We start from the raw sequence: 12273 nt of genomic DNA, 5'->3' as shown, positions 1-12273 counted from the left end.
TAATTTAATATTTTAATCTATTATGGTATAGTACAATGTTGTTTACTATTTTCTTCTTCACAGAGGCATTTTTTATTAAGGGAAATACAAATCACTTATAATTAAATGCATCAATTATAAAACAAAAGCAGAGAGATTGAGAAGATAAATTTGGGATTAAAATTTGAAATAGTCACCATAAATGGAAAATGTAGACATTCTTCACAGTGCTAGTGGCAAATATCATTAAGTACCTATTGATAATGAAATTATGATTTTACATTTTTTTCACTATACAAAAATAAAATTAGGCAATGCCAATATTTAGCAACCTTGTCTTAGAGTAGAACTTTAACATCTAAGACACTCTTAACAAGGCCTAAATTTTCAGTGTTTGTGATTTTTAAGATGGAGGTAAGTTAACAGTGTGGGTGGTCAAGTATTTGGCCCCACAAATCTTTTAATATGAACACAATTTCTCAGAGGAACTTATCAATGGACAAACTAAATGAAACTCTACAAGCGCACAGTCTCCTAGATTCTGGAGGTGTGTGATGAGATGAACCATTTTTAAAACTGCCCAAGTGTAAGAATTTCCTGCTCAGCCTTTGAGTGACACACTGATGAGAAATCTACATTTTTCTAGTTTTGCTTCATTCTCAGTCCTCAGGGGGCAGTGTGTGAGGACCACAGACATCGTTTCTTTCCAGGAGTAACCTGGTCTCCCATAAAGGATGCACGACTTTCTGTCTTCCAGAGGTATGTGACTCTCATGCTCTCTACTGAACTAATTCATTTAATGGGAAATTACAAATGCTACATGTGATGCAGCTGAACTACAACTAGTACGCAATCATAAAAGAAAACATTGGTATGCTTTCCTGTATAATTTAAGGTAAGAAGAGTAAAATATGAAAGACTTTGGAGAGTATTTTAAAATACTCAAATTTTTGCCTGTGAAAAATTACTAATGAACATACACACATGCATATTTGGGTTTGAAAGTCATTTTAACTTAAATGAAAAGCAGTGAGCATCAATACAAGGAACTGGTAACTTTGGATTTTGTAATTAATAGATATAATTATATATGTATATTGCTTTATATTTACTATAGACTGTAAAAATAGAAGTGAATTCTTACAGTAAATTCATCATATCATAGAGGTCAAACATAATTTCTCAAACATGCACTTTGATTAAATAAAAGCAGTTTGACTTGTCATAAAAATTAGGGTTTAGTAGCCTCTGTAAAATGCTTAAAATAATCTAAACTATAAATGATCTAAAGATTTTTAGAAATTGAACAAAACAGTGCAAAAACCACGGTGCACTGAAAAGAGACTCCTGACATTTGAATTACATTACATGTCTGATATAAATAAAAATGGTAATATGTCTATTGTGTTTTCTTAGTTAAAAGGAGTAATATGTTGAAAGTTTATGGATGTCAGATTGAACATTATGTTTTCCATGCATTGTATCTTGCACATTTTATTCCCAATTTAAGTAGTAAACTGAGTGGGAAGACACTATTTTTAAAAGTCAGACGTTGTCAATTTCAAAGCGTGTTTAATCCAGATCTCACCGACTGCAGAGCCCAATGTCTGTGTTACATTTGCCAGCGCACTGAAGCTGCCTTCACAGACTGTGACAGCTGCAGGACCTTCCTGCACTTTTGCACCAACAGTGTTCCTCAGTAAATGGTCTACAACACATTTATTGATCATGTCATGGTTTCATATCTTCACCGTTAAATAAACTGTAAGTTACTTGTGTAAAGAATGTTAAAAATTGTTTATGCTTTATTGCTTTTGTTATTTATTAAGCTTTGGATAACTTTAGTGTGTCGTGCAACATTTTTAATAGGTGATGTATTTCATTAAAATTTAAATGATTTCTTGGAACTCTACAATTATTCAAAATAAAATGTTATTTGATGGCCCCTCATCTGTCCTTTTACTAAATAATTGTGACTAAATTAAATAAAATAATTGCAGTTAATTGCCATATATGTAAACACTACTAGTCCCCCAACTTTAGAACGCTCAGTCTTTAAACATTAGTGGATTTAAAAATTGCCATAAATAATTGATGCAGTGTTTTTTTCATACAATATTTTAATTTTCACAGTTATTCTTGTTTCAGTGGAATCTGACTTTAATAAAGATATTATTCTGAACTACTTTATTCTCCACTAACAATACTACTTTTCATTAATTCAACCAATAATATCATGTCAACAAAAGAATAAAATTTTCAGAACCATTATTCTATTATGAAACGTTTAAGTGCCTAGGTCAATTAGAATAAGACTTCACATTGGTCAAATGCAAAGTGAGTACTGTTTCTTATCTCACTCTCCACCCACATTGACTCTCAGAGGGATCTTGTTGTTATTCAAATCACATATTAACACTGAAGCACTGTCATCATTGGCACCACCCCTGACATTTCTCAGCTGCAGAGATGGATCTCCAACGAGAAAACGACTCAGAACCAAATGCGGCTGAGGACCCCAGGAGACAGCAAAGGGAAGGTAAGGGCATGAAAAACTCTATTTTACAAATAGAACAGCAAATGTCCTCTGTGGAAATAAAATTTCAAATGCTTCTGAAGATCTTCAATGGAATGATAAGTCAGACCACTGCAAAGGTGGCACATTTAATAGACACACAGTGTAACTGTTCTAGGATGTACAGCGGCATGCAGAAGTGTGGGGCATGGGGTAGGGAACTAACTCACATATTTCCCCCTTGTGAGGATCCGAGCTTAATGCTTCAATACAGTATTCTAACATGAAATCTGAGGACTGATTCATTCAGACATCGTTGTAAGGTGTAGTCTTTGACCAACAACTCATGGAGCAGTTATTTCCTGAGAATGCAATGGCATTTTCTGAGGGGAAGACTACAGCGGTAGACATGCTTTTTGAGGAGGTTCAAGTTTATTTGTATAAATTCCTGTGCATGTGGGTTCTCCTGTATGAAATAGGAGATTCATTATCTCAACAGCAGGATATTGTCTGAACAATATCTCCATTTTTCTTTTTTCTGGCTGCAGATTTGCCATCACCTCCAGACAGGCTCATTGCTGGCATCCTGGGAGTCATCTGCCTTATCCTGATGTACACTGTACTAAGAATGGTACATTTTATTCCCTGTAAGTTTTTGAAATATTTTAAGAGAATTTGTCACCTTAACAAAACTCACTCCTTCTAAACATTTTATAATATTACAGAATAGAACTCTCATTTTAACGTAAGCATTTAGATAACTGCGAATGTTATTCTGAATTTGTCAAATGCATAACAGAATGATTGTCGGGAGCACCTTACATATATTTATACATTGTGATGTCACAACTTAAAAGCATGCTGTAGGACATTAAAAGACCTTCCTGAGAAATACAAATTAATTCTTGAGATTGTTTAGACCGATATTATAATAAATGATAAAGTGTGACCCTACAATCTTTTGAAATATTCTTTCCCCGAGTCTTCATTATTTCATTACTTTTCCTTGGTTAAATCAATTTTATTTCAGATTTTTCTGCTCCTAAATGGTACACCAGATTTCAAACTAAAACTATGCTTTGACCGGGGTAGCTTAGTTGGTTGGGCATCATTTTGCAAAGGAAAAGTTGCCAGTTCGATTTCCAGTCAGGGCACATACCAGGGTTGAGGACCGTTCCCCAGTAGGAGCATGTAAGGGAGGCCACCAGCCGATGTATCTCTCACACATTGATGTTTCTCTCCCTTTCATTCTCCTTCCCTTCCCTGTTCTATAAGAATACATAAATATAATATAATTAAAAAGAAACAAAATTTATGATGATTTATTTTTATCAATATTAATTTTGTTATAAGAATCACTGTAAATCTTTCTAGGTACTATAGAACTGGAGCGGAGCAATCTGTCTGCACTAACAATGTTGGAGAAAGGTACAATATGATCTTCAAAGTTCTCTCATTAGTACAGCTTATATTTTTCTCTATTTTAGGGAAGGTAAGAATATAATTTTATTTTTAGGAGGAGAACATAAACTATAGAATATGACAGTAAATGTCTACAAATAACAATGGTAGAAGAGTGTTTCTTGTTATGCAACGATATGAAGAACTATATATTAAAATTGCCATGCCCCGCCCTGGCTTGGTGGCTCAGTCTATTGGAATGTAGTCCTGTACACCAAAATGTTGCAGATTCAATCCCCAGTGAAGGCACTTACCTAGGTTTCGGGTTCAATCCCCTTTCAGAGCATGTATGGGAGGCAACCATTTGATGTTTATCATATCATGTTTCCCTCTCTCTTTTCCTCTCTTCTTAAATCAATAAGCATATACTTGGGTTAGGTTCAAAATACATGAATAAAATAAAATCACCATCCCCATTGTTGCCAATAGGCTCCAATGTCCTACTGCTCTAATATGATGAGACAAATAACATTGCTATTCCAAAAAAAAAAAAGTGGTTTCAATCATTGACTTCCTAGGCATAGAAAGTGGATATTTTTGTTTATGTGTGTGTTTTTATATGGGCACATAAATTAGGGGATGAGAGGTGACCCTTCTCCTTCAGTGTGCACATGAGTGGGTGTTTTGTTTTCTATCTTGAGCCTGTGAGTGTGCATGTAGTATGCACATATATGTATATACTTATGCATATATGACATACATGTAAGTTATTTTTTTAATTCAAATTGTCTTTGGTTTAAAATTTCATAATCTCTCTTCAGGATATCATTGTGGTCAATGTCCACCAGAGTGGTTAATATATTCCAACAACTGCTATTACATCAGCACTGAACAAAAAACATGGAATGAGAGTTTGATGGCTTGTGCTTCTCAGAACTCTAGCCTACTCTATATAGATGATAAAGAAGAAATGGTAAGAATTCCAATGTTTCCAACAGTTTATATAAAAAACATTTAGCTTGTGTCTGTAGAATTCATTCATTTGTATGCATTTTTAGTTTATTTATTTTAAAGGCTGTTAATCTTTTATTGTTTGAATCTATAATAGTTTATTTATATTATTTATATTTATATTTATTATTATTTATATTTTCTGCCATTAATGCACATTTGATAATTTCTAGTTCTTGCCTTTCATTGACAACCATGCTTCTATGAATGCTTTTTTCTAAAGTAAACCTTGCTACTTAATTTTACCATGTATTATGAAAACTGAAGATACCATGTTTGTGCTTATTACAAACTGAAGCATCTCAGGTAATTACAAATTAGATCATAAAATAAATGTTGCCAGTCTACTCCAATGCACTCTCTCATAACCTCTCCTTCCTCCTCACTTAGGTGCTATTCTGTTATTCTATATTACAAATGACCTTTGCTTAATTTTGAACTTTATATAATGGGAATCATTCATCATATGTGTTATATGCCTCTTTTAATTCCCACATGATATTTTCACAATATATCCCTATTATTTCATGTACCTACAGTTGGTTAATTTGCATTGCTGTATTATATCTACATGACATTTTAAATCTATTCTAATCAGAATATAGTTGTTTTTTAATATGTGGATATTATGAAGAATTATTTTATAAAAATATTTTTCTTCTAATATATTTGTCCTTCTTACGAATATATTGTGTTGAATAATTTATTATATATAAATGTTTTACATAATATAAATTTATATTCAGTAAATATATTAATAATAAAACAATAATTTATAGATATATTATTATCATTGTATATGTGTTTTATTATGATGTATTATCCTGTTTGCGTCAGAATGAAATTACAGTGTCATAAATCTATGTATATGCCAAGTTTATTCGATTATCTCAGCATTTTCTAGCTTATTGTGTAAATACACATTTTATCCAATAGTTTCATGATCCAAAACTTAGTACAGCTAGGAATTTTAATGTCATCATTTCTAATCATTATATGAAAGTATTATTATAACATTAATAGCCATTTTTCTGATTACTGGTAGAACAAACACATTTTTTGGAGCACTATTCTTTATGAAATTCTCTGTTGTGAAAATGAGAAGTGCCTGTTCATGTTTCTTGACCATTTCTCTTATATCTTGCCTGTTATTTTCCTTCCTAGCAATTGTTATAATTTGGATATGACTCTTTCTTGAAATTTTAAGATTCAAATGGCTTCTTAACTGTTCCTTACATTTTTCTTCTCATATTGGAGTCTTGTAATAACCAGGATTTGTTAATGTTACCACAGTCCAATATCTCATTTTGGGTGTTAGTGATTATTTTGCACATGTATCAGAAGTTAATCAAAATTCATAAAGATATCTGCTACATTACTTTTTAAGGTTTATCTGTTTTCTTTATGAATTAACTTTTACATTTAGGTCTATAATAATTTGAGAATTTATATTTTCGTGATGCTGTGCTCAGCTCATGATGTTGTGTGGTAGGAGTAAAGTTTATACTTTTCTACATCATTATCTAATTGATTAAGCATGATATGAAAATTGATATTTTCTTCATAAATAACTTAATATATATTTATATATTTAACATGAAATTTTAAAAGTTTATTTATTGTGTCTCAAAAATTATTTTCTGCCTTCTGTCTATATTTATTCAGGCAATTTTATACCTATTTTGGTTTTCTTGATAAAGTTCTAAGGATCTTTAGATCTGTTAATCTATTAGGCTCTATTAATTCTTCTCTCTTTCCCTCTGTAGCCTCAGCAATTAACAATTTCTATTAATCCATCTTTAATTTCATCAGTTCTTTCTTCCGCATCTTAAAATTTATGCAAATGTACCAAAGCTTTTAATGATGGTAATTCATTTTTTAGCTCAGAATTTTTATTTGTTCATTCATATATTTTTTATTTATTCATTGTTCTTTCTCTGCCATTATATTTTCCTATAGTTATTTGAACATAGGTTTTTAATAGTTTATATAAATATATATTTATAATAATTACTATAAAATATTTTTCTAATGAATTCAACATCTTATACACGTAAAAATTAGTTTTTATCCACTGATTTTTCCCATGAATATGGAAGACATTTGTCGGTTCTTTGCATGTGTTCTAATTTTTGTAAATACACATTGTTGATGGAATAGCATAAAAAAAATGGATTCTCCTTCTTCTTTCTTAGGTTTATATTGTTGTATTTTGAGTAAACTCTTATTGTAAAATCTTCTGTTTGGAAGTGTGCTCACTCAGTGTTTAAAATTCTCATTATTTATTTTTATTTTTAGCCTGGATTATTAGGGATTCCCCTTGTGTGTATAAAGCTTAGTTGACTACCACCATTGATTTTAAAAATGTATGAAAAAATTCAAGTCATTGTGGCTTCCTCTTTCCCTTGTACTTCAGTGTGTGTGTGTGTGTGTGTGTGTGTGTGTGTGTGTGTGTGTGTGTTTAGGGGATTGCTCATAACTTTGAAAGCAGTTCTCAAGTCCCCTTTGGCTGTTTCTTTTTACTGGATCCTCTTTGTTTCTTCTGCCCATGTACACCTTTTTTCTCCATTAACCAAACACATGTAGAGAGTTGCTATCATCTCTTCTATCATGCTACTATTTTTTAACACCTTTATGTTATATTTGTGGTGGGCACTGTGTTTGACACAATTGAGAGCTTAAACTTGGGCTAGTAAAAGAATGGTTTGCCTCTTTTGGAACCTAGTAAATTCAACACTTGGAGCTGAAAAAGCAGTGGGAAATTGAGCAACCCCTTCCACTGCTAATCAAGTCTGCCTTTATGGCAACAACACCAATGATATTTGCAGCATTCTACAAATTTTATAAATTACAATTCTTACTCACTGAGCTGAGACGAAGATGGGGGTTTGTTTGGAAGCAGTCCTAATTTGAAGGGCTGCAAATTTGCTCTGTTTTTACTTTAATCTCTAGCAGCTTTTCCCAATAATAAGTACTCGTGCAATTATTAGTCTTTGATCAACTTTCAGAGCTGTGATGTTATAATTGTCCCATTGCCTTCTTCACTTAATCATACTAATGCATGTTCTTAATGTGTCCAATGTGTAACAATATATTATAATTTGAAAGATTACAATTAGAAGAAATCAACTTTATTTGTTTTTTTCATTTGTGAGATCATATTTATTTTGGTGGGAAATATACAATTTACTCAGTTTCTTAATATCTTATTTATTTATTTATTTAATTTGTTTTTATTTGAAGTATCATAGCTAGCCATATAAAACCTTGCCTTTATCATCAAACTGCTATATAAGAACATTATAAAGTACAAATTATAAACTAATGTAATCCTCTTTACAGTATTCATATTGGTACATTAAAACAACATTGACATATGTCCAGGACAAGTAGGTTAGCTGGTTAGAGCATTGTCGAAATTCACTAAAGTTGTGGGTTTGATTTCCTGTAAGGACAAATACAAGAAGCAACCAGTAAATGCATAAATAAGTAGAACAACAAAATGATGTCTCTTTCTCTTCCAAAATCAATAAAATAAAGTACAAAACAAAGGAAAATAACAGCATTGATTTAAAAAGGTAAGTGAGTTAATCAGCAAACATCTAATTCCTTTTTTTAATGAAGAATCTTAAGTAATAGCCACCTTTGTATGAAAATGAAGAACAGCTTTAGACTTATACATTTGGAAACTTGTCGCTCTTTAAATTGCCAACTTCAGAAATAGTCACAACAATGCAAAGCTCAACATAAAGTATATATAGTCAACAATATTCTAATAACCATGCATTGTAACAATTGGGCACCAAACCCTTTGGGGTGATCATCTAGCAAGGTATACAAATATCCAATCAATACATTGTATTCCCAAAACCAAAATGATACTGAATGTCAACAGTAACCAAAAAACATTTTTTTAAAGTTGCTCTTCAAAATGAGTTCTCTGAAAATATCAATGTGGCATTTTTTTCCTAAGGCAAATTTATTTGTTTCCAAAATCATTCTCATTGTCTAGTAGTAACAAAAACTTCATCCAAATGTCAACATACAAATGAAAACCAGTAAAATAATAATCCACATTTAAAATGTAAAGGTGGCCCTGACTGTTGTGGCTCACTCAGCTGGTTGTCATTCTGCAAAGTGAAAGGTCACTGGTTTGATAACCAGTCAGGGCACACGCTTGGGTTGATGCAACTGTATTTTCCTTTGACACAGTTCGCTGCGGGTGGTGGACACAGGTTCAAACTGTTTAGTGGACTTCCCTGTTTCTTTGGCCAGTTGGCAGGATACTGTTGCTTCTGCCTAAATTTTGGAGAAACTTGAGTTGTTCCAAGTTCCTTCAGAGTCATCTGTATTTGCACAGAACATTGCGTGATCTACTGATGGGTCTGCTGGGTCCGCTGGGTGGGGTCACCTTCAGTTCCTGGAGTGCAGAAGGGGGTTGATTTGCTTATTCACTTGTTTTGTCAGATGTTGGTGGGCTGTGCAGTTTACTTAGCCATCACGCTAGAGTCTCAGCTTCCTTCTCCTCCTCCTGTGCAGCCAACTGCAATTGTTTTTACAAATTCAAATTAGTATACTAACATTTACTTAATTTCTCATAAAATTTGTTTTCTCATAGAGTTTTATGCATATTTTCAATACACTTATATGGATTGGAGTCTCCCCAAAAAACAATAACAATTCTTGCTTGTGGAAAAATGGCTCAGTTTTCTTTTCCAAAATGTAAGTTTTGTGAGAATGCACATATTGCATTCATTCATGCTTTCTCAATCAGGTATTAATCTTAGAAGTAAAAAGCAGTGTGTGAACTGTTTCTGTGGGAAAATTTTAAGAAATATTCAGTATTAGGATATAACTGTTATTCTAAATACACTGTTCATTATTAAAGTATTAACATATATATTTTCAGATTAATGAATTATTATCTCTGTATTTCAGATTTTCAAAAACCTCAGAGTTGGACAAGAGTTGTGTGCTTGGGAATTTTAAAGGACAAAAGCTCCACATGGAATCATGTTTAGAAGAAAAACGCTATGTTTGTAAGCGCCAGGCCCTGTGGCTGACCTAAATCTGGTCCAATGTCACTCTCACTGTTGCTCAAGAACTCATTTCTAGTTTCTTCAAGAATGCTGCAATTATTTTGTACTACTTTTTAAAGAAATTATTTTGGGACCAGTTTTAGTTTCATGAAGAAGTGAAGAGGCAGGTACTGACATTTCCCATGATCTCCTGCACACAGAGCATCCCCTTTATCAGCATCACTGAGCAGATGGGACCTTGGTTACTGAGAGTGAGTCTGTGCTGACACATCGCAGTCACCTGAAGTCCATACTTTATCTGATGCTTCATCCTTGGTATTGGAGAGTTATTTCAAACCTATATTCATGTTAATTTTTTAAAAATATATATCCAGGTATGTATTATACATTTAAAATCATATTTTGAAGATTAAACCTTTGTCTGAGGTATCATTGGCAAATATGTTTTCCCATACAGTTGGTTGTCTTGCTAATTTAATACTGTTTTCTTTAGCCACCCAGAAGCTTTTTATTTTGATGAGATCCCATTTGTTTATTCTTTCCTTTATATTCCTTGCTTGGATGGAACTGGAAAGCATTATGCTGAGTGAAATAGGCCAGGTGCTGAAAGACAAATACCATATGATCTCACCTCTAACAGGAAGCTAAACAACAAAACAAACAAGCAAGCAGAATAAAAACAAATATACTGAAATAGAGAACAGGGGACAGTGACCAGAGGGGAGAGGGAAGGGAAGTTAAGGGGAAAAAGGGGGAGGGATTTGGAGAAACAAATAGGAAGGACACAGGGACGAGAACTAAGGGGGGTGGAAATGGGAGGGAGGTGGGGAGCAAGGGGTGGGGGAGGCTGGGATGGGAGAAATAGACAAAAAAACTGTACTTGAAAAATAACTAAATAAAATTTTAAAAAATGATTAATTATAATATCAAGAATTTGTTATTTCTAAGTACATAATAACATGAATAATTTCACACACATTTTCAAATTAACTGATTTGTCCTGGCCTTGAGTGTTGCAAATGAAGACTGAACATTTCATGGTGTCACAGTGAAAAAGTCAGTGGAGTCAGTGGAGAGAAAGATGGATTTAAAGATTTATTAACTATTTTTCAGGGATAGCCTACAGAGAGGGGCAGAAGAAAATTACAAAATGTGCCATAGGGTTAATTAAAGAAGATTAGCAAAAGGAAGAACCGTGTGGGAGCCAGGTCTCCCTCCTCAGCAGTGGGTCTCAGACTTTCTGGCAGACAGTGTCACTAGAGAAAACTTTGTGGCAGACACGTTCACTCAGCTGCTCTAGCAGAGGGCAGTGCCCAGTCTGCAGGCTGATGTGGGTGAGGGTGGATCTCACAGTGTGACTGGCAAGTAGGACGACCTCTCTGATGAAGTGTCAGCCTCCCAGGGTAGAGAAGGGGAGCTATGGCTGTGACTGGTCCCAAAACTTGCTGCAGGGTGAACACCACAAGAACTTCCTGCATGCAGGCAGATGTCAGCCACAGCACTGCAGCCAAAGGAGAGAAAACAGCCTGAAACCAGGAAGAGGAGTCCTTTCTCCCAGTGCCCTCTCCTGACGAAATGTCAAGTGAGCTGACTGGAGAGGAGGTTGTAGGATCTGGTGCCATTATCTCAGAAAGGGCAATATGTATAAATTTGGAGCAGAGAGAACTGAATTCGTAATTGGCACTCACTGTTACTATGCAACAACCCCAAGGATTCTGTAGAAAAGCCATGTGACTATCCCTTGCTTGGTCGAACACAAATATCTTCTGAATCTATTTTGGTGCATCATTTTCAAAGATTAGAATCATTTCTGGTAGAGACTGGTGGTTATACTGAGTAATAACCAGTGTCCTTTGGGATTTGTTTATATGTCTGTTTTTTTCCTCTCCTGGATTTCGGATATTTTTGAGGGTACATTGTTTTACTAAATACTGTCTCTCCCTCTCAACACTCCTAATAACTGTGCTTAGAAGCATACTTTGATGAGAAAACGAAAGTGTTAAATAAGCAAGAAAAATTAAAGGATAACACATCCATGTGAAACAAAGTTAGTTATTGACAGAATGTGAAATGAACTTTTGTAATTTGACAATCACTCTGAGATAATTTTACTGTAATTCATTTACAAATGAGAGAGATCCTATACCCACTTATTATTTGCAAAATAAATTAATAGTTTCTACATAATTACCTTTTTGAATGTAGACATCATCTTTATTTTCTGCATATATTCCTAATATTCATATAGAGAAATGTGTAGGTATTCAAAATTAAGTTCATATTATATGTATATTTTAGCTGTATCTACGTGCTGATGTTCTGTTACAG

The 12273-nt window shown here is 33.5% G+C and overlaps 1 protein-coding gene across 2 annotated transcripts; it reads left to right on the top strand.

Annotated features, from left to right (window-relative positions):
* Window positions 1-648: 648 nt before the first annotated feature.
* Window positions 649-10671, top strand: LOC119065726 (NKG2-A/NKG2-B type II integral membrane protein-like). 2 transcript variants are annotated; one of them, XM_053662087.1, is made up of 7 exons: window positions 649-738; window positions 2441-2518; window positions 3043-3141; window positions 3869-3922; window positions 4717-4868; window positions 9525-9628; window positions 9845-10671. In XM_053662087.1, the coding sequence occupies exons 1-7, from the start codon at window positions 714-716 to the stop codon at window positions 9972-9974; spliced, it is 642 nt and encodes a 213-aa protein (XP_053518062.1). In that variant the 5' UTR covers window positions 649-713; the 3' UTR covers window positions 9975-10671. The 2 variants fall into 2 exon arrangements, with proteins under 2 accessions (XP_053518062.1, XP_037023757.2); XM_037167862.2 differs by lacking the exon at window positions 9525-9628.
* The last annotated feature ends 1602 nt before the right edge of the window (window positions 10672-12273 follow it).

The sequence above is a fragment of the Artibeus jamaicensis genome, unplaced genomic scaffold, assembly GCF_021234435.1.
Source record: "Artibeus jamaicensis isolate MK-2021 breed Jamaican fruit bat unplaced genomic scaffold, CSHL_Jam_final contig_233, whole genome shotgun sequence".
NCBI lineage: Eukaryota > Metazoa > Chordata > Mammalia > Chiroptera > Phyllostomidae > Artibeus > Artibeus jamaicensis.
Note: the sequence above shows the minus strand (reverse complement) of the source record. Positions and strands in the feature narration are given on the sequence as shown.

Coding starts and splice junctions, on each gene's coding strand:
- LOC119065726 (XM_053662087.1), top strand. CDS start 714: ATGCACGACTTTCTGTCTTCCAGAG. Junction 3,142..3,868: donor AATGGTACATTTTATTCCCT/GTAAGTTTTTGA, acceptor AAATCTTTCTAG/GTACTATAGAACTGGAGCGG. Junction 4,869..9,524: donor TAGATGATAAAGAAGAAATG/GTAAGAATTCCA, acceptor GTTTTCTCATAG/AGTTTTATGCATATTTTCAA.